The sequence below is a fragment of the Sebastes fasciatus genome, chromosome 19, assembly GCF_043250625.1.
Source record: "Sebastes fasciatus isolate fSebFas1 chromosome 19, fSebFas1.pri, whole genome shotgun sequence".
Classification (NCBI taxonomy): Eukaryota; Metazoa; Chordata; class Actinopteri; order Perciformes; family Sebastidae; genus Sebastes; species Sebastes fasciatus.
This window is the reverse complement of record NC_133813.1, coordinates 6,366,033-6,387,357: the sequence shown is the minus strand read 5'-3', so window position 1 is coordinate 6,387,357 and position 21,325 is coordinate 6,366,033. Positions and strand designations below refer to the sequence as shown.

General features: G+C 40.7%; 1 protein-coding gene across 9 annotated transcripts in view; it reads left to right on the top strand.

Annotated features, from left to right (window-relative positions):
- The first annotated feature begins 3,204 nt into the window (after positions 1–3,204).
- sptan1 (spectrin alpha, non-erythrocytic 1) overlaps positions 3,205–21,325 on the top strand; it is a 36,740-nt gene continuing 18,619 nt past the window's right edge. For 8 of the 9 annotated variants that reach the window (XM_074617936.1, XM_074617935.1, XM_074617934.1 and 5 more), the window contains exons 1-16: positions 3,205–3,356; positions 14,732–14,968; positions 15,490–15,615; positions 16,814–16,954; positions 17,436–17,716; positions 17,823–17,967; positions 18,063–18,217; positions 18,378–18,513; positions 18,680–18,781; positions 18,893–19,030; positions 19,137–19,247; positions 19,396–19,473; positions 19,624–19,779; positions 19,907–20,111; positions 20,465–20,646; positions 21,077–21,320. In XM_074617936.1, coding sequence (XP_074474037.1) covers positions 14,735–14,968; positions 15,490–15,615; positions 16,814–16,954; positions 17,436–17,716; positions 17,823–17,967; positions 18,063–18,217; positions 18,378–18,513; positions 18,680–18,781; positions 18,893–19,030; positions 19,137–19,247; positions 19,396–19,473; positions 19,624–19,779; positions 19,907–20,111; positions 20,465–20,646; positions 21,077–21,320 — 2,434 coding nt within the window. In that variant the 5' untranslated portion in view covers positions 3,205–3,356; positions 14,732–14,734. Of the gene's footprint in view, positions 3,357–8,257; positions 8,412–14,731; positions 14,969–15,489; positions 15,616–16,813; positions 16,955–17,435; positions 17,717–17,822; positions 17,968–18,062; positions 18,218–18,377; positions 18,514–18,679; positions 18,782–18,892; positions 19,031–19,136; positions 19,248–19,395; positions 19,474–19,623; positions 19,780–19,906; positions 20,112–20,464; positions 20,647–21,076; positions 21,321–21,325 lie in introns of those variants that run through there. The other variant, XM_074617928.1, reaches the window with a different exon arrangement.

The window sequence follows — 21,325 nt, the reverse complement described above, 5'->3', positions numbered from 1 at the left end:
AACAATGGAAGTGGCTCCTTTTCTTTATCAAGCCTTCACTCCATCTTTTATTTTCACCCTCAGCCAGTCATGACTTGAGGTAATATGTCTTTTACCAGAATGAACAGACTACATACTGTATTTGTACTGCTATATATTAAAACTATTTTTGTTTCTGTTTTTTTTTAACATTTATACAACTCTGTAGCCAAGCCACCTATGACACATTATGTGCTTAAATGTATTTGTGCTTTTTGATTGCATGGAGCAGAAAACATTGGTGCTATTGCTGTCCTTTGGCTGGTACAAGACAGCGTGTGTCAAAACAATTATTTTGGGTTTACAGTTTCAGGTATTGGAACCAATAGTTGTTGCTCGCTCATGGAGTGTATTTAATGACTGAATAATTTATATCCACCGTGAGTAACTTTAAAAGCATCAATTAAAAAACAAAACTTCCACCGGAGTCAAACTGTGTGAAGATTGAGTGCGTTTGTCGTTTTCTCAACTTTTTTCTTTTTTGTCACATTGTGTTATGAAGATGATACAAATGGACGTAACACTTTTTGATGTTGGTCCACTGACATACAATTAGTGACCTGTTTGTAGTCATCTGTTTGTCATCCAAAGAAGCTGTCAATGAGCCATCATTGCTGTTGTCATATTGTCCTGGAGCAGCATTCCATTATTTACTGTCTATGAGCAGCCTCATCACAACAGTGCATCTCTGTTGAGTTAAGCTTAACCCCGTGATCGCGACGGACTTTACTGTCTTTCAGTAGGTTCAGTTTTAGGCCTAGAGTGAAGCTATAGATATATGAAACTAGACAACCTAAGGAATCCATTGGTACCAACATGTCATGCTATTTCAAAGGGGTCCCTTGACCTCTGACCTCAAGATATGTGGATGAAAATGGGATCTATGGGTACCCACGAGTCTCCCCTTTACAGACATGCACACTTAATATAATCACATGTAGTTTTTTTTTCATGCAGTATAAATGTGTTATTTTCGCCTATTCTAAAATGGTGTATTTGAATATTTCTGCATACTGGGGTCCCTAAACAGTCTTGGATTACATAAATTGGGTTTCACTGTAAAGCTGAGACTCTTGTGGATCCAACGAGCCCAACTGTATTCATGTGTGATGATGTTAGTCCCCATAGCAGCCATTTCATTGTAGTGAGACAATTTTTTTAAACTTGACCTCTCTGTATAAAATGACCTGTGGTGACCTCTAGGATAATCACAGCCTCATGAAACTTTACAAACACAAACTACAGACCTAGAGCATTCAGAGGATGGATGGCTTTCCTAGGTAGATTGACAATAAGGAGGTTTCTGAGCAGTTTACACAACAGAAATGCTCGCCATCCGATTGCAGAAAAATGCAATTCTTGCAGAAATCTCAAAATGTCAAAAGCTTTTGATACCAAATCACAGCATGGCTTTTTCTATGGTGTTCCTCAAGGTCTTGGTGTCTTAATGTTGTATTTTGGAGGGATTATTGATCATTTTTATAAATCTTCCCAGCTTTCAGATGATGTACACCACTTCTATGTGACATCTACTGTTGACCTGCCATCTCCCCCTAAAGACCCCCTGTACCCCCCTAAAAAAGACAAGAAAACAGTTCTATTGTGGGTTTCAGGGGGTTAAATGTAGCAATGTTTAACTTAACATTAGGAGAGGGCAGTTCAAATAGAAATGAGGCAGGCAAAATAATATATCATCCAATATGTAACAGCTCATCATAAACAAATGATGTATTGTCTAAATAAATCCTTGTGACAGTCAGCTGATAGACTGCTGAAGGAGTCTCACAGACAACACTGATGATCATAGAAAGATTATGTAAGGGCTGAATGCTTTTTATGAACACACTGACTTTGCAGCTCAGTGTTAATAATTGATAGTCATTGAAAGTCAGTTTATTGATAAGTTACACAGAGCATTCTGTATCAACATTACAGCCTGAGACTGCAGGGATGGGAGCATAATGTCTCATAATAAAATTAAAACACCCAGCCCTGCATTGATCAGCACTAATTCTATTACGTGTGACTAGAAAATGTGCATGAGCAGGAAACAGTATGTCCTTCTGTCCTGCCAATTATCCACGGTTTGTCTTACAAAGTGTATTCCTGTATAGTCGGGAAGGAAATGTAAGTCTGAAAAATACATTTTACTTGCTAGCACTGCATTGAAAAAATGCATTCTAACCAACTGGAAGTCTGAAAATTCACCATCAGTAAGGCAATGGATAAATTAACTGGTGTCTTACTGCACACCTGAAAAGATATTGTATAATGTAAGAAAAAAAACTGAAAGCTTTAATAAAATTTGGGGACCCTTATTCAATATTTTGCCCTCTTTGGAACTAGATGGCCACAAACGTACAACTCCTCCTGGACCAACCCTAAGATGTGTTGATGTATGTGTGTGCATGTACATGAGAATCTTTTTAATTTTTTAAAATTGATTTAAGTTTTATTTTCTACAATTATTATTTCTTCAAACCATGATCACTACTGACGCATTCAAAGTTATAAACGTGTATGTGCACTAGATATGTGTGCTTATTATTTATATAAATTGTATTCAATATTATTATTATTATTGTTATTATTATTTTTTTATATATGTTTTTATGTTTTTTATTTTCTAATTATTTGTCTTTATTATTTCAATCATTACTTTGAATGTATCTTATATTTTTTATATTTTCACTTACTCATTGTTATGATTGTTGTTGTTGTTATTATTATTACTATTATTATTATTATTATTATTATTATTATTATTATTATTATTATTATGTATATATATATATATGTATATTTATATTTATATACATATGAATATAAATATATATATATGTATATGTATATATATGATACAAGGATTGGTTCATTTTCAATAATATATCATTACCACATTTTTTTTCTATAATTATTAATTAATTAATTACTTGTTATTTTATTTGAATTTTTTTTTTCTAGTTTCAATATTTATTTTAATAACAAAATAACACGTGGATACACGTTGGAACTGAATTGTAAAATAAGTCTTTTGCTAATAAAAATAAATCTTTAAAAAAAACAACAACAACATTATACACACAAAAGCACATTATAAGAAGAATATGACAAGGGTAGAATAAACTTTTTGTTGGGCACGTTATGCTGTGAAGAGCTTCGGGTACTTCCGGTAATCATCGTTCTTTTCCGTACAGCTGCAGAGAATTACGTCACACAAAAAAACAGCCCACCCAGTAGAGAGAGAGTGCAGTCGAAGACTAGCATCCTTCTCCGCAGATCCGCTTGGTCAAACACCACCACCACTTCTTCTTAAGCTCCTTCGACAACAGCCCGAGGTATGAAACATGCTTACATTGTTTGAATTGTTTTAAAACGGATTCATAGCACTAAATAGTCCGTGTTCTCCTCGTTGCTCTGCTCTGTTTAATTCAATTTGTGCTCTCTAGCTAGTTAGCTTAGCGGCTAACGTTAGCCGTGGAGCTAGCTGGCTGCAGGCACTCCCTTTTGTTGATTGATTATCACAGCACGGTGGGTCGGTAAAATAACGGTACACGGTGTGCTAGTTTGCCTTTTAAAGCTGTCTGTGGGTTAGATATGTTCCTAGCTAACTTTAGTTAAATGTTAAATTGCATTAACCGACCTACCAAATGACACCAGCTTGCATTGACATCCAACCGTTACAGTTACAAACAAAACGGTGGATTAAAGCATTCACAAGTCGATTTATTTAACTTAAACTAGTATAATAATGCTGGTTTAACGTGTTAGCGAACATAACATAACGTAACGTTTGTCATGAGCTGCTTGTCATCTGTTAGCCACCTAGTTTACAACAGTAATGTACGTTTTCAGTGACCAAATCTGACCAGTATGCATTGTAATAAGTTTTCAATCACAGTTTATACATTGTGTGTTTTGAATGAATGAATCAATGAATGAAATACCACTAGGATTAATAATGGCAAGGTTATGTGTAGCTGCATTCCTGTCGGCCATGGCTGAAAAGGGAGCCGCCCAGAGCAGTTGAATACCTCTTGGACATATGTCCCCAGCTGTCAGTCCTCTTAGTCCTCTGCAATTATTGAAATGCAGACAGTGTCATGTGTCCATATTCTCAAATGTATGAACAATTTGCAAATGTTTGCCTTAACAAAAGTATGGCTTACATAAAAAACAAACACTTCTTCATTGACAAATCTTAACTGAAAGAATAGGTCTTCTACAGTAATTAGTACAAAACAAAATGCAGCTTTGTTATTTTCATATAAATATGATGAAATTATAAACTAAGGCCATCATCATACATTGAAGCATAAGCTCAACCAAAACTATACTAAAAAACGTAGCTTTTTATCTCCCACTCATTCAACAGTGGCTCATTATTGGTCATAATTCTTACTATAACAGTTAAGGCACTCAAATACAGACATATTGTCAATAAGAAAAAATAAATTACAAGGATAGGAATATAAGGAGTGGGCCCAGGCTATGAAAAGACTGGTATTTCCAGCAGACCGGTACGTAATGTACATTAGATAGTGTATAGTTTTGCATACACAGCTGTGGACAGTGTAAAAAACAGCTGGACTTTTGATAACACAACAGTGCTATTTCACACTTCAGCTATACTGGCTTTGTCAGGGTGGTGCCAAGTTCTCCACATACCAACTGCCCCTCCACTCATCAGAGGAATTCAGATAGAAAGCTACAGTCTACAAGATAGTGATTAAGCACCATGGAAATGAAAGGAGTGCCATAGGAATCCATGCCATAGGTAAACATTGTTTAAAGCTTCAGTAGGCAACAATTTTTGGGCATAATTGGACAGAAATCCCATAACCTTTCAGCATATTGTAATCCAAGTGTTCTGAGAGAAAACTAGACTTCTGCACCTCCGCATTGCTCTGTTTTCAGGCTTTTAAAAAAATCTAGCCAGTGACGGGAGACTTTGGCCAATCACAGATCATTTCGGAGAGAGAGAGAGAGCGTTCCTATTGGCTGTGCCTTGGCTGGCGGGCAATGCTTGGTGTTTCCTCAAGATATCTCAACATGGCTGCCGGGTCACAAACATTCTCATTGTACAGTTAAACAGTACACTATAAGATGTTTCTGAAAACATTTGAGGCGAGAAATAGGCCTTACAGTAACAGATTATTGATTCATATTTGATCAGCGCTGCCTAGTTTGACCGTTTGGTTGGAGTTTTTGCGTGATTGACTCGTGGCTCTTCCAGATGGAAGCTGGACGGCAGACCTCAGATCAGCTCTGACTGGTTGTTTTCCTCCGGTCTATGAAATCTTGTAGATGCCGTTAGGAGCACCTGAGGACACGGAGGCACTTTTTTTTTTCTTCAGATTACCGGTCCCATGCACTACTGTCAGGTTATAGTGACATTATATGTTTGTACTATTTGGATATTTGTCTTTGTGCATTCACCATTTACAATATTAATGTTGAATATTTTGTGGGCTTGGGCCACGGCTATAGTAGATGCTTTTGAAGCCGTTCTGCCATTTGATAAGCATAACGAGTTGCTTTATGATAGGAGTATAGATTTATTTATCCATCCATCCGGTGACCTCCCTGATGAGTGTCGTGGTTGCACTGCTACAACTTACTGACCTCAACTCCAGGTAGCCCCCCTGCCAGCTAAATGTGAAATGGCAGCAAAAGAGAATAGGAGAGTATTATTGATCCAGACATTATGAGCCTTTTCTAAGCTTGACAAAGTATAAACAGGACAGTTTTCACTGTCTTCGGTTTAAAATTGTATGAGCAGAATCTAAATAAGCGCTGGAGCCTGACCTAATGTTGCTGTAATACAGAAACATGGAAGCAAAATGGGACAGCACTTTGAGCTGTACCGCCCAAAATACTTCCTAGATATTCCCAGGGCGAATTATATGTCCCTCTACACTGCCCCGTTTTAATTGGATTGTATTACAATCATCACTTGATTACATTATATGAATTTTGTTCTCCATGCTACAACTGACTTAGACAGCATCAGAGCTTATTTTCTTTTTCTTCAAAGAAAGAAATGCCTTTTAACATTGTTTTGTTCATTTGGTAGAATAACTGAACTTGAGCAACAGGAAATTTACATCAGTTAGCTGTGGTTCCAGCCAATCTAATGCAAAGTAGACCTATCACAACCTTTAGTACAGTGCGTGTAATAAAGCTGTTAGAAGACCATTTAAGGAGGGTGGGGTCAGTCGTTTCTGCAGGGTCAGCACTGCAGTCATTTGAAAACAACCTCTTTGTTTTTCTGTCGTTGAGTAATATTGATAACCTGCAGCATTTGAACACAACTATATAGGCTAGATATGGCTATATGTCAAGGTCTGTGCTACAGTGAATAGAAACCTACATATTTCTCTTCTCCAGACTCCCTCCCAACCGGTTTTCATTGTAACTCCAAGGTGACCGTGACCCAAATAAAATAAAGCCCTCCCTGTCTCTATGGCTGTCAGGTTGTGCCTTCAGATAAAGTACCGTCTGCTAACTCACTGTCATTCTACTGCTGGCATGAGCTACTTTCCAGACATTGTGAGACTCTGTTTGTATGGAAGATTCAGGTTGTTTCCATCTCAAATGTACAGTGATTCACAATTGCATTGACTGCTGAAACATGATCATGATGGACTTAAGACATAATGCTTCCTGTGAAAGCATCTTCTTATTCTGACTACCTACTGCTACTGCTGATTGCTTCTTACTGATTGTGCGATCAATGTTATGCCCTACACAGATTGACAGCATGTCGACCTTTACTAAACCCAAACTCAAGGTAACATCCATGTTTGTCTCACTGTATGGCAAGCCTTTTTAACATTTAATAGCTAGACAGGATATTCATCAGAGATATCTGCAACGTCATTTTGCCTAGTCAAAACTTGAATTGAAGATATCCGTAATTACATTTTGACTAGTACGATTCAAACTAGTTTTGCTATTCATTTGTATGGGGTTTGTCATTACGGATGTCCACAATTCAGTTACGGATATCTGTAATTGAATTGTGGATATCCGTAATTCCAGTTTCAGATAGCTACAATTTAATTCTGACTAGTCATAATTCCAGTTCAAGATATCTTTAATTCCCCCTCAATTGTAGATATCTACATTGTCCTTTTTAGATATCTAAGATTACATTTTGACTAGTCAGAATGACGTAGATATCAAAATGTCACAATGTAATTACAGATATCTTGAATTAGAGTTTTGACTCGGCGATACGACGTTGCAGATATCTGTAATCACGTCAGCCGCTACAGCAAGTGGGAGGCGGAAGCTATTCAAACATACTATGGCGCTGCACTGCAGCCGTACGGGTTTATAAAGTGTGTCTGGAGACAATAAATCTACAATACGCTGTAAATTTCGACCACAGCTCTCTAGTGAACACACCTCTCGTTCGCCACAAATTCCTTGAGGATTGGCTCTTTCTGTTTCATGGCGTTTTCCTAACTATCTGATCCACAGCGGTCCCTGACCGCTCGCCTCACGGCCGTCTGCACATATAGGGCGATGTTATGTGTCCAGCTCGGATGACGGCTCGTTTTGATTAAAATGAGGTTGTATAGCTCATTGTCTACATTACTACGGTTAGAAAGAGCCGTCGTTTGTGTTTTAACAACGTTTCGCTAATGAGTTATTGATCCGGGAAGTTTGAATCTGTGAATATATTTCCAACTTTACCGAAGTTAGCAAAAGCTTCTGCTTAATACTGTTCAGACGCTTTGTTGGGCCAATATCCAATGGGAAGCCTCGCATGAGCGACGTCATGCACAACAACTCTGACTAGTCATGATGACGTTATGATATATCTGTAACTGTTAATTAGGATAGTCAAAACTGAATTATAGATATCTCTAACTGTCGTTTTGACTAGTCACAGTGACGTTATAGATATCTTGAATTCTGACTAGTCACAATGTAATTACGACTAGTCAAAGCACAATTGTGGATATCTCTAATGTTAATAAGCAAGCTTAGCTATTAAATGTTAAAACGGATTGCCATACTCAGTGTGTTTGTGTGTGTCTGTGTCTTTTAGTTTGTACAGGAAAGAAGATTCGAGAGAAGTGTGAGGCAGTGGTGATGTTGTTTTGCTGAGTAAAGGGATGGGAGAGAGCTGGAGGGAGGAGCAGGGGTTACAGAGCAGAGAGAGCGACGCATTGGGCTGGGCTACATCTTTGGCTTGCTCTTATGTACAGCATAGTCACTGCAGGTGCAATGCGTCTGTCTGTGCTGCGGACTAGATGAGACTTTTGCTTCTTCAATCACTTCATCAGACTCTTGTACACATTGCTGCTTCGTCACAGATGTAGTCTTCTGCTCAGCCAAGATACAAGAAAACTGGAGGATCCAGAATAGAAACATCTGATGTGTGTATGACTTTGGTTTTGCACGGTTTCTTATTTTCATCCTCTCAAATTACCTACGCAGATCTTTAAGTATGAAAATTTAATGTTTGGTGATCTGAATTGTGCATGCGTTTGTCTGTGTTGGCTTTCATTTATTCTGAACCGAAGAGGTATTAGTGAATAACGCCGCTTTCATACACCTAGTATGGAAAAAAAAAAAATGTTTTTACTGCATGTCTTTTGTTAGTGTGATAATCTCTGCATGAAAATGAAAGTGCAATCTTACCTTGACTAGAATAGCCTTTCTGTGAACCTAATTCACGCATTTCAAAATCTGTTCAGTGCGTCAGAAAACACTGAGATTAGTTTGTTTACTCCTTGATACCTGCTAGCTATCAGCCTAACAGGAGTAGTGACACTAACTGGACAGGAGCTCAGCAAATATTAAGGTAATACGTCATTTTACAGGTCCGGAAATTTCATGGTAATTAGATGATAATTAGCAAGTAACCTATTTGAAATTTCTTTAGAATTACTGCCAAATTACCCCAATATTTACCTTAAAATTTAATGAAAATTACTTGATATACATTATTTAATTATTATATTCCGCTATTTCCCAATAGCTGATCATTTATTTAATACATTTAATTTATTAGCAAATAACTTCTTTGAAATTTCTTTAAAAAACTCCCTGAATCATTACATCAGCTACCAGGTAACATTTGTGTAGACAATAAGTCACACAATAGTGAGATTTGTGCCTGAACAGAAGTGTCTTCTATTAATTTTCCACCTCCGATGAAGAGCATCGCACAGCCGTTTCTCAAGCCTACGGGCCCTATTTTAACGACTATATGCTATTTTAGCATATAATTATTAAATAATGTTTACAATAAAGTAATTTTTGATACATTTTGAGGTAAATATTGGGGTAATTTGACAGTAATCCCAAAGAAATTTCAAATAGGTTTCTTGCTAATTATCACCTAATTACCATGAAATGTGCGGACCTGTAAAACGAAGTGTTACCAATATTAACAGCTTGTGTTTGCTAGGGCTTCAGGTCTCTTTAAGTGTTGTTTTATATAACCTTTACTGTAGATTTTATTTATATATATTGAATTACATATATAGGCTTAACACTTGCTGCTTGTTGGTTGCTAAAAGCTCCAATCTTGGTAAAGGATTGCTGACGTAACTGTGGTTGCTTCAAATTGACGATTTAGGCATTGACAGCTATACTGTGAACTTTACATTACATATGACTTACTGAAATTCTTCAGATTCTTCAGGCAGGGCATGCTGTAAAGCAAAGGGTATGACAGTCAGCTGTGTGTTGTACAAAGTTCAGTTTAAGGAAAAGAAGTGCTGCTGCTGTTATCTTAGTCTTCATCCTTTCTCCTCTGTTTCTCAGTAGGGAGACTCCCATTTCCTGCAAATTCCTTTAGCTTCCATCCTCCCAGTATGGCGTCAGTATGACCCCTATTCATAACAGATGGTTCACCATAGTAACTGGGAGTTCCTAAGTTGAATGACTTCATCCACTCCTCTGTGGATCTCTGATGATGACAGAGGATTTAGGGAAGGTCAATGCGATCTATTAACATGCTGTATTCTCTGAGACCGGGTCTAATGTCGGGGTGTAGCCTTGCTTCATGGTTACAACAACTTCCAAGATTGCTTTACACATTCTGTGTTTGGGGAACAAGCTTCTCCTATTTATTGGGGAGTACAGTGTGTGGCGAGGTTGTGTGCCAGGCACGTAGAAGGACTGCGGTGACCGACGTGAAAACGCAAATGTCCCTATCTAGAGCTGTTGTGTAGTTGCGTTGAGTAGTGAATGTCATTTGGAGAAAAACAGCACTGTCAGAACAGTGGTGAATGTGCGAGGTTTCCCCGTGTCATGTTTCCCAGCAGCAGAGTGGAGTGACTGAAGTTAACCATGGATGTATAAAGAGAACCGGATACAGCGTTCAAGGCGTGGCGAGCGAGCCGCGATGGTGGAGTGAGCTATAGAGTGATTGACGAGATGGAGCGGCGTTAGTGAGAACAAAGCAGTGAATCAGAGAAATACAACTTTTTTATTGTTTCACGGCGGTTCGAAAGCAAAAATAAACACGACCACACCTCCGCACAACCCTGCTGGAAGGTAATGAGTGCAGAATTTTGAACTGCAGCCAAAGGGCAGACTTCATCCTGTCCGCTGTGGCTCAGCGCTGCTCTCGATCAAACTGATACCCCGAGAGGCAGGGGAGCACATGCACATGAGATATCAGAGGCCGAGGGCATAAAACAGCGGTGGTGTTGGCTGGGGTTTACACCCCCACGTGGGGCACAAAGCTCTTTGCTGACGCCCGAAACGTCCCGAACACAGCAACATAAGAAGAACAGAGAGAATCAAAAATTGGACTTTGGAAGGGTGATGACTTTGAAAGTCACATGCAGCTGGTATAGTTCCAAGTTCCCGCCCAGCATTCAGGGATTCCACCAGTGTATTGCAAGCCTCGCAGCCTGCCAGGCCTGAGTTGTCTCCCCGCCAGGCCTAGTCATTAATGTGTTATAAAGGTAGCAAACTCCTTTAAGGAATAACTCAGGGCGTAGGTTGTGTGCTTTACTTTAGCGAGTGTGTGCGGTCAATGGTGCCTTCAAAATGGGGTCGTGTTCACAAGAAGAGTCCATATAAACGGCCACCTCTTGCGGTATTCACAACCTCGTAAGTGGAAAGTTTCTGAAAGCTCAGAGTTCACGAGTTGTGACGTGTTTTGGTGACGTTGTCAGATATGACGGAGGCCACGGAAGTTAATTTCTCGGTGCATAATAAGTTAATAGTTTTTCTTGGTAATTTTATAATATGTCTGGGAAAATGTTGATGTTGCCAACTTCCTAATCTTTTACCTCTGTCATTATGCCTTTACATTTACTGCATTATGTTACCCACTTGCGAGCTTGCTAAATTATTAGCCTCTGTGGCTTCTAGACGCCGACAGTATTGTTAATAATGCCATTGCTTAGCAGCGGTGTTCTTACGACTTAGCCAAGCATATCGTGTACACGACTTCCCATGTTGTAAATGTGTTCCTGTGTCTTGCCCCGTTAGCCCCGCAGTTCACTCACTTATGGTGGGCTGACCTTAGTAACAACTTTTCTGGCAGAAACCCTGGCATTACATTTTAAAAATACCTGTAAGAGATGGAAGATTAGTTATGACTACGACCATCAATGGAATGAAAACCAGCAGTACTGCTGGCTGATATCAGTGTGTGTGGGTGTCTCCCAGAGAGAGCAGAAAACCCCCGCAGAGGAGCAGTGAGGTGACGAGAGAGAGAAAGCTGTTATCTACTGATACAGGATGGGAGGCAGTGCTATCAGCAGTTGCAGAGCTGTATTTAGAGGTGTCAGAGAGCTGTTTATACTTGGCGGAAGGCGCCATGGCTCGGGCCACGTGCGAGCTACGGGCACGCACAAAGGCGTTGGTCGTTGCAGTATTCTCCAAAACGCCAGGGGGCGTACAAACAAAATATTCAGCGAAGGAGCAAGAAGTCGAGTGTTGCCAGCAAAACGCCATAGACCAACAATGTAACTGTAAACTCAGATGACACAAATTGAGACTAAATAGCAGCGCAGTTCCTGTAAATAACAACAAAACAGCATAGTCATTCAGCCTTGGCACTTTGAAAAAACGCTTGAATACCCTGATTTTTTTAAATTATTAAATTACATCCACATTTTGGCAAATTCCACGATATTCCTCATTTTACAGCTTTTATTATCAAATTGCGCGATTCAGTCCGTATGCCAATCCGGAAGTTAAAATTGCACGAGTTCCCTCAACAAAAAGCTCTTTGGCAAACTGTATGGCATTTGTGATACTTACACATTTTGTTCAGCAAGATAATCTCCACAAATAAACACCACTTTTATGATTTTTTAAGTCTAAATGTAATTGCCAGAAGTAAAAAGCCAATGTTCTTATTATGCATCCATGGCTGAGGTCACTCTGTTAAATCCCAGACACAATTTAAGCTCTCTGTGAACTGGGGCAGGTTATGAGATGGGGGGAGGGGTGCCGGCTCACATTCTGGACTGTCACTTTTTTCAGGCGGTGGGTTGATGCCACAAATCGGCTTATAGTATATTCTGTATAATATGTATATTCTATACTGTAATGTTGCGTGTTTGTGTACGGTATATGTGGTTTCACTCTGGGATGCTTGCATGCCTGGAAAGCTAATGGCGCCTCTGGGGACCAAAGCATCTCTGGCTCTGGTTAAAACGCCCACTGCAACTGCACTGCTGACTGCACTAATCCTCCCATTGAGTGTAGACATGGACCAGGAAACTGTCTCACATCTATCCATCGCTTTTTGTCTCTTTATCTGCAACGTCAACAAAATCCATGTTTAGACCTGACAGACTCCACACACAGCCCTCCCCTCACCCTGCACTCAGCTTGGACATCTACTATTGTGCCTATGGGTTTGGTTGACCTTGGTTTGGTAGACGGATCAATATCTCTCTTGTTCCCTCTTTGTGTCCGTCTGTTGATGGGTGGAGTCTGGCACAGAAACAAAGAATCAACTACGTTATGGTTAAGTATTTTGAAATTGCCCGCAGATTACCAGATTAGGCAGCACGATTATGGCCAAAATGATAGTCACGATTATTTTGATCAATATTGAGATCACGATTATTTATCACGATTATTCATTGATTTTAGCGACAACACGATGTTGGAAAAAAAATGCTACATGTAGTCCAATATGAAAAAAGCTACATTTTAAAGTTAAATGCTTCAATCTGGTGCACTTTGAGAGAAAATTTAGCAACATTAAGAGCAAGATAAACAATTTAATGCCCTCAATTTAATCATAAAAACATTGGTTGTATAGATAATATCTATACCCAAAAGTCTCACCAGCTAGTGGCTATTAGTTTAGGAAGCGCTCGATTTGATATGCAGCGGAGTTTTCTATGAGCAGAACGCGCATTTTAAACGTCAATATCACAGGCAATCATGTTCATTTAATTGTGGGAAGCCAAAATAGTGATCGCGATTAATATTCTATTAATTGTGCAGACCTATCACCAGATAATTACAGGGTGAAAGATGCAATCTGGTAAAACCACCAACAGTCACACCTTCATTAGTTGCACTGTTGATAGTTTTTTTTTTTTTTTTTCTGAATGGTTTTCATCGCAGCGCTTCAGGCTGTGTTTCCCATACTCTATTGATGCCCAATTCCTAGAAATGAAGCTAGTATGAATGCCTGCTCAAGATCATGTTTTGTCATGTTTCAACGAGGTTGCTAGCCAGACACCACGGGGCCAGAGGCCCAGTGGACAGAGAGGCTGACTGCAGCGCTTCCATTGTGTAGTGAAGCCTAGCCTACTGTTCGCATGCATGTGGAATTCCCCCCCCCCCCCCCCCCCCCACCCCCGTTTGGCATTTTACTATTTCAGCTGCTGGTCCCTTGGTTGCTCAGCTTGAGACAGGATGGGGGATTTTTGTTTTGGCAAAAGTCTTGTTCTTTATATCCCGTCTCATAGTTCCAAGCCAAGTTTCTTTTGTATATTGATTTGAGAGAGACTGCAAGTCAGTGGTGGTCTTATCAGGGAAGATAGAAATGTCAGATTGATAAGCATTAATGTGACATAATATGCAGCTGGGTGGCATCTACGTATGGTAGGGTTGCAAATTGTTTGTACTTTCCTTAATCGATCATTGGTTACTATAACGATCAATCAGTCGATTAATCGTGATACATTTTTTTTATGTAGAGGCCCAGACATATTGAATAAAACTGAATATCAGATTACACATAGTTTTACAAGAAAGACGCTCAAAAACAACTTAATATAACGCTGCAACAAGAGAAGAGGCATAAGAAATATCCCAGACTACCTATGTTTATGTTTATTTGTTTCACACATATAAAAAGACATTAAAATACAATTCACATGAAAGAAATGTAAAATACGTGTGAGGGGGTGATGGAAACCTATAATAGCTTATATATGTTAAAAACATTTCACATATAAAATATACAGTGTTAAATGTAGGAGTAAAGTTCAAACAAAACAAAACAAAAAAAATACAAAGAAGCAGGAGTAATTGCCATATTTACAGTTTCAAAGAGGGATTTTTTTCCCCAAATCAAATGTCTATCTCAGGCTTGTTATAATTTTCCCTTAATTTAGTCAGTGTTATCCATATAATGTCAATATTTGAGTGGCCTGAGAAGGCAAAATGCAAAATAAATTCATGTTTTATACTTACAAATGAATGCTGTGATAAATGTTCTTATTTACTTATGAGTCCTATTGTGGTGTGTTTCCAGAAAATGGACGCCTCAGGCAAAGTGCTGGAGACAGCCGAAGACATCCAGGAGCGCCGGCAGCAGGTGCTGGACCGCTACCGGCGCTTCAAGGAGCTGTCGATTATGCGCCGGACGAAGCTGGAGGACTCTTACCGCTTTCAGTTCTTCCGCCGTGACGCCGACGAGTTGGAGAAGTGGATCCAGGAGAAGCTGCAGATCGCCTCTGATGAGAACTACAAGGACCCCTCTAACCTGCAGGTTTGTCAGGCTGGTTTTTATCTTTCTCTGTACAGGTTTTGATTAGACTGTTAACTTGCCCTTGTCCCAGAATTCTTACGCCGGGTCACACTACCTGAGTAAGCGTGGCTCGGCTGATTATCGGCTGTGGCAAATACTAGAGATTCGAGGTGTCGTTTATTTTTTCTGGGTGCAGCGCAGTTCACAGTAGAAATAGACTGTGAAAATTATGTTTTGACAGTCTTTTGACATCAACATTACTACAGTTTCAATGTTCATATCTCTGTAGTTGTTTTCGGTACAGTATGTTATTCTTTGCACCACAAATACATAAATGGACAACAGCAGACAATCATGGGAATGCATGTCAGTGGTCTGTGAGAGGGAGGAGTCGTGAGGGAAGGAGCTAGAGAAGGTGATGAGCAGGATGTGATGGTCTGAGATGATCTTCTTTACAAGCCTTACAGTTCTCTTGAGTATGTAGAGATGTGGGGAATGGGTTGCCTCTGATTTTATCTAATGTCTCTATTTGTTGTACACAGGGTAAGCTGCAGAAACATCAGGCCTTTGAAGCTGAAGTTCAGGCCAACGCTGGGGCCATCATCAAACTGGACGAGACTGGAAACCTCATGATCACCGAGGGCCACTTCTCCTCCGAGACCATTCGAGTAAGGCACACGATGATGATGATGTGGTCAAGCTAATATGCATATACATATTTCCTGACTATCCTGTCCACTGTTAAACTGTTCCATGTGATTCAGTCCTACACGCCTTACCGGACAACACAAAGACCCATAGTTACAAGTGTCAATATGGGAGAGTATATACAAGTAGGTGTTGAGCTGCTGTGGACCATGTGTGACTCTTGAGTGCTGTGAAAATTCTTCCAGATCCGGCTCTTCGCTGAAAGCTATACCTTCTTTTCATTCTGTTGTTAGGAAATGGACTAACATTTATTTATGTTGTTTTTCATATGGGTCGTCCTACAAAGGAATTTTTTTTACTACCGTTACCGTTAAAACTCCAGGACTCACTTTTATTATGCTGTCCTCACTAAAGGTTGTTGCAGGCAACGTGTTTTTCAGCTATACAGCTAGCTCAACATTAAATTCTACAGCATTGTACTCTCCAAGGAACAGACGGGTTGTTTTGTTTGGCAGGATTTAATGAAGGAAAAAATGTAATTTGTAGAACTGAAAAAGAGCCCAAAAAAAAGTACTAAATAATATTTCTAATACATCAGTAGGGAAAAGATTACTGTCACAACCAACAGATGCATAAAAGTATGTTAATGTTAATGTAATAAAGATGGAAATACAAAGATAAATACCATTTACACAAGCGCCAATGCTTTAAACACTAATACACATCTATGTAGTTGACAACAAACTAACCATCATCAAAAATACTGTACTTAAGCCTAAGAAATGTTAACATAAACGTGTTCATAATAGATGACTTACCGATGAAGCCGGTTTTGTGGACAAAAGATTAAGAGGATTATACACTGAGATGCTCACGCTATGTGTCCCTGGGGCACAAAGGAGCTTCCTGAGCACCGCATCCTGTTATTCTGCTTGATTACTATTAGCTTGCTTTCTTTTCAGCACAGCTATTCACAATCACCACTAGGTGGCACTAAAGGACATACAAAATAATCACAACACACTGGTTTCAATACATTTAGATACATATGGAAATTTCTATTTCATTAAAGATGCAAAAACTACCATGAAATCATGTCTTATGTTGGAGTGGAGATGTTTGCCCACTGGTCTTTTACTCTTCTTCTTTTCCTTCGACCTTCCTCTCCTCTTTGTATGTATTTTTTTAAAAACAAATCCTTCTCCTCCTGTGCACTAGACCCGTCTTGAGGAGCTGCATCGCCTATGGGACCTTCTGCTGATGAGGACCAAGGAGAAGGGCACGCGTCTCCTGCAGGCCCAGAAACTGGTCCAGTACCTGCGTGAGTGTGAAGATGCCCTGGACTGGATCAGTGACAAGGTCAGATTTCTCATTGGAGTGAAGAAATATTTCATATATTTCTGTGTTTAGGGGTATTCTTAGGAGTTTAAAGTAAAAATTTTCCTTTAGCCATTTGGCAGAATAAAGGAAATTCTGTTTCTGTGGTTGCTCTTTAGCTGCTCTAATAAAAGTTAAAAACAAAACAAATAAAGAAAAAATAGCAGTCCTCATTTATAGGAAATGGTAATTAGAGTTGAAAGCTAAAACGATTGCCTGAGATTAATGGTACCATGAGTGGGGCATGAAAACCAGTTTTGTCGGTAAAAAATGGTGCCTGTTGCTCAAATGTTACAAATATTATCTGTTAGGGGTGTGCCTACCTTAAATGACAATTTCACTTATTCACACCTTATAAATGAAATGTAATGATTGATGAGCACATTTCTATAGCTTTAAAGCATAGACATTTGACTGAAGTGTAATATTTATCTCAATGTTGTTCCTCCACTTCGATGTGTAGGAGACCATGGCCACCTCAGAGGAGCTGGGCCAGGACCTGGAGCATGTGGAGCTTCTGCAGAAGAAGTTTGAGGAGTTCCAGACTGACCTGGCGGCCCACGAGGAGCGCGTGAATGAGGTGAACCAGCTGGCAGCCCGGCTGACACAGGAAGCCCATCCCGAGTCTGAGCTCATAGTTCGCAAGCAGGACGAGGTCAACGCCGCCTGGCAGCGCCTGAAGGGCCTAGCCCAGCAGAGGCAGGGCAAGCTGTTTGGGGCTGCTGAGGTGCAGCGCTTCAACAGGTAAACAACAGCCTCTGCTCAGTGTGTGTGTGTGTTGATTGTATTGTAAGAAATTGCATTTTGACACGATGTAAATACAAATCTGCGTGTTCGATTCCAACAACAGGGATGTGGATGAGACCATCAGTTGGATCAAGGAGAAGGAGCAGCTAATGGCATCTGATGACTTTGGTCGGGACCTCGCCAGTGTGCAGGCTCTGCTTCGCAAACACGAGGGTCTGGAGAGAGACCTGGCTGCCCTGGAAGATAAGGCAAGAAGATGCTTTTTACAGAATATCAACATATATACAGCACAGCCATGAAGTTAAATACTTAGTATAACCTTCTTATTGTCTTTTTCAACCAGGTCAACACACTGGGTGGTGATGCAGAGCGCCTGCAGCAGACACATCCACAAAATGCAACCCAAATCCATCTGAAGAAGGACGAACTCATCACCAACTGGGAACAGATTCGCACTCTGGCCGCTGAGCGCCACGCCCGCCTGAACGACTCTTACCGGTAAAATACGAGACACAGCTTGGCGATAAACCGTCAACACACTCTGCTTAGCCACAGGCAGATATTTGCTCAGTGACAGTATACAGAGTGCCACTCTGTTAAATATTTCTCTACAGAATTCTGCTCACTCCTGCCTCTATTGTGACCATCTATTTTTTAGGCTGCAGCGTTTCACTGCCGACTTCAGGGATCTGACCAGCTGGGTGACGGAGATGAAAGCCCTGATCAATGCTGACGAACTGGCCAATGACGTGGCTGGAGCCGAGGCTCTGCTGGACCGCCACCAGGAGCATAAGGTAAAATCTCTGATAATACACCAGGTCATAGGATCTTGGAATTTGATCACCATTTTAGCTTTGTCCTTTTTAAAAGCTGAACAATGTAATCAAGCTAAATTTGTCGCTGACGCTCGCGTTGCATACAGTTAGGACAAGGTGTAATGTAATCTGTTGTGTTTTACAGGGAGAGATTGATGCCCATGAAGACAGTTTTAGAGCCGCTGATGAAGCCGGCCAGGCCTTGCTCAATACAGGACACTACGCCTCTGATGAGGTCAAGGAAAAGGTAGTAGTATGACCGCATCCAGATTGTACTTCATTCTTTGGTGTGATATTATACCTATCTATACCAACCACACTACCATTTAACATGTTTATAATGTTGTGCTCTGTGTAGCTGGGCATCCTTTCTGAGGAGAAGGATACTCTGCTGGAGTTGTGGGAGGTTCGCAGGCAGCAGTATGAGCAGTGCATGGACCTGCAGCTCTTCTACAGGGATACTGAGCAAGTTGACAACTGGATGAGCAAACAAGAGGTAACCTGGCACACCAAAACCTTTCTTCAGGAAAGAATTGCCCCCAGTGTGTATCAGCTAGTTGATGTGGTGTGCCTGTTTTTAATGTTGTATGTTCATTGTATAGGCTTTCCTCCTGAATGAAGACCTTGGTGACTCCCTAGACAGTGTAGAGGCACTGCTGAAGAAACACGAGGACTTTGAGAAGTCACTTAGTGCCCAGGAAGAGAAGATCACTGTAAGTTGCTCCCGTTTGTATACAATTTACGTTCCACCTTCCGACTGCATAGAAGTTGTATAATCACCGCCAGGTTGCAGTTTTCTCTAGAGTTGTACTATTATGAAATAGGATACACCTTGAGTTTCTTTGTCTTGTACATCTCCAGGCCCTGGATGAGTTTGCTACCAAACTAATCCAGAACAACCACTATGCCAAAGAGGACGTGGCTACCCGCAGAGATGCTGTAAGTACCACTGTCAACTTCCCTTAAATCAAATGAATAAAGCGCCTCGAATATGAGCACTGAATGCTAAAGCAGCTGGCAGGATTTTGTCACTTCTCTCAATGCGAACTCAAAAGCAACATGTCTTTTTCTTTCTTTGCCCATTTATAGCTGCTCAGCCGCCGTAACGCCCTGCACGAGCGTGCTCAGTCTCGTCGTGCTGCCTTGGAGGACTCTTTCCACCTGCAGCAGTTCTTCAGGGACTCTGACGAGCTCAAGAGCTGGATCAACGAGAAGATGAAGACCGCCACAGATGAGGCTTACAAGGTTGTTCCATCAAAGAGTTGGAGAGCTTGTTGTGCAGAGATGTGTCCTCCAATTTGAAATGCTTTTATACATTCCCATGTTATGCTCACTGTTTCTGACCTCTGTGCCTCTGCTCTCTTGACAACAGGACCCCTCCAACCTGCAGGGCAAAGTGCAGAAACACCAGGCTTTTGAAGCTGAGCTGTCAGCTAATCAGAGCCGCATCGATGCCCTGCAGAAGTCTGGCCAAGAGCTGCTGGATGGAAAGCATTACGCCTCCACTGAGGTGGCCGGCCGCATGGAGGAGGTCAGCTCCCAGTGGAAAAAGCTGCTGGAGGCCACTGAGCTTAAAGGTACTGGCTTTTTTAACTGAACTGATCTGAAGATAATGGAGGTGCTACAGGAAAATGAGAGATTTGATTTCATCAAACACAGGTCTTGAACTGATTTAGATTTTGGTGGTCGAAGGTCAATGTCACCGTGACATCATGTCTGCCCCATTCTCATGAACACGATATCTCAGGCACGCCTTGAGGGAATTTCTTCAAATCAGGCTCATATAAAATTGTATCATCTGCATAAAAATGTAGTACTGATTAGGAAGAATAATGTTATTTATGTATAATGTAACTAGCAATGGATCAAGAATAGACCACATAGTTGGTGAGTTTTGGTTGTAAATATGATTTCTTCCATTTTACTTTAGGCATCAAGCTCCGTGAGGCCAACCAACAGCAGCAGTTCAACAGGAACGTAGAGGACATTGAGCTGTGGCTTTACGAGGTTGAGGGCCACCTAGCTTCAGACGACTACGGAAAAGACCTGACCAGTGTCCAGAACTTGCAGAAGAAACATGCACTGCTGGAGGCTGATGTGGCTGCTCACCAGGTACCCAAAACTAGACGTACATTATGAAGGCATTAGGGATGCTAATTTTGAATTACCGATAGCCGACCCTTGTTAACTGATCATTAACCGTTAACCAACAAGATTAGTGCGCTGCATGCAGGGCTGCTGTGGTTGTAGTGCCTAACAAGCCGCCCAACTGCAACGACAACCTGATGCACGAACAGGTTGAATCCATCATTTACCACCAGCTGCAGTGTATACTGCCATCTTTCGGTCTGTCAACTCTCTCTTGTCCAGTGTGTGTGAAATATATACGATAGCATTAATCGGTTAAAATTATTAATGTCGGTTAACGGTTAAACAGTTAACTATCAACATCCCTAGATGGCATACCTGATACTTATTGATGCTAGTCTTTTTCTTGGTACACAGTAGTTGAATAGCAAATGTATGAATTATTCTCTCCCAGGATCGCATTGATGGCATAACAATCCAGGCTCGCCAGTTCCAAGAGGCCGGACACTTTGATGCTGACAACATCCGCAAGAAACAGGAGGCTTTAGTGGTGCGTTATGAAGCTCTGCGCGAGCCCATGGCTGCACGCAAGCAGAAACTGTCAGACTCTCTTAGGCTCCAGCAGCTGTTCAGAGATGTGGAGGACGAGGAGACTTGGATCCGTGAGAAAGAGCCCATTGCTGCCTCTACCAACAGAGGTAAA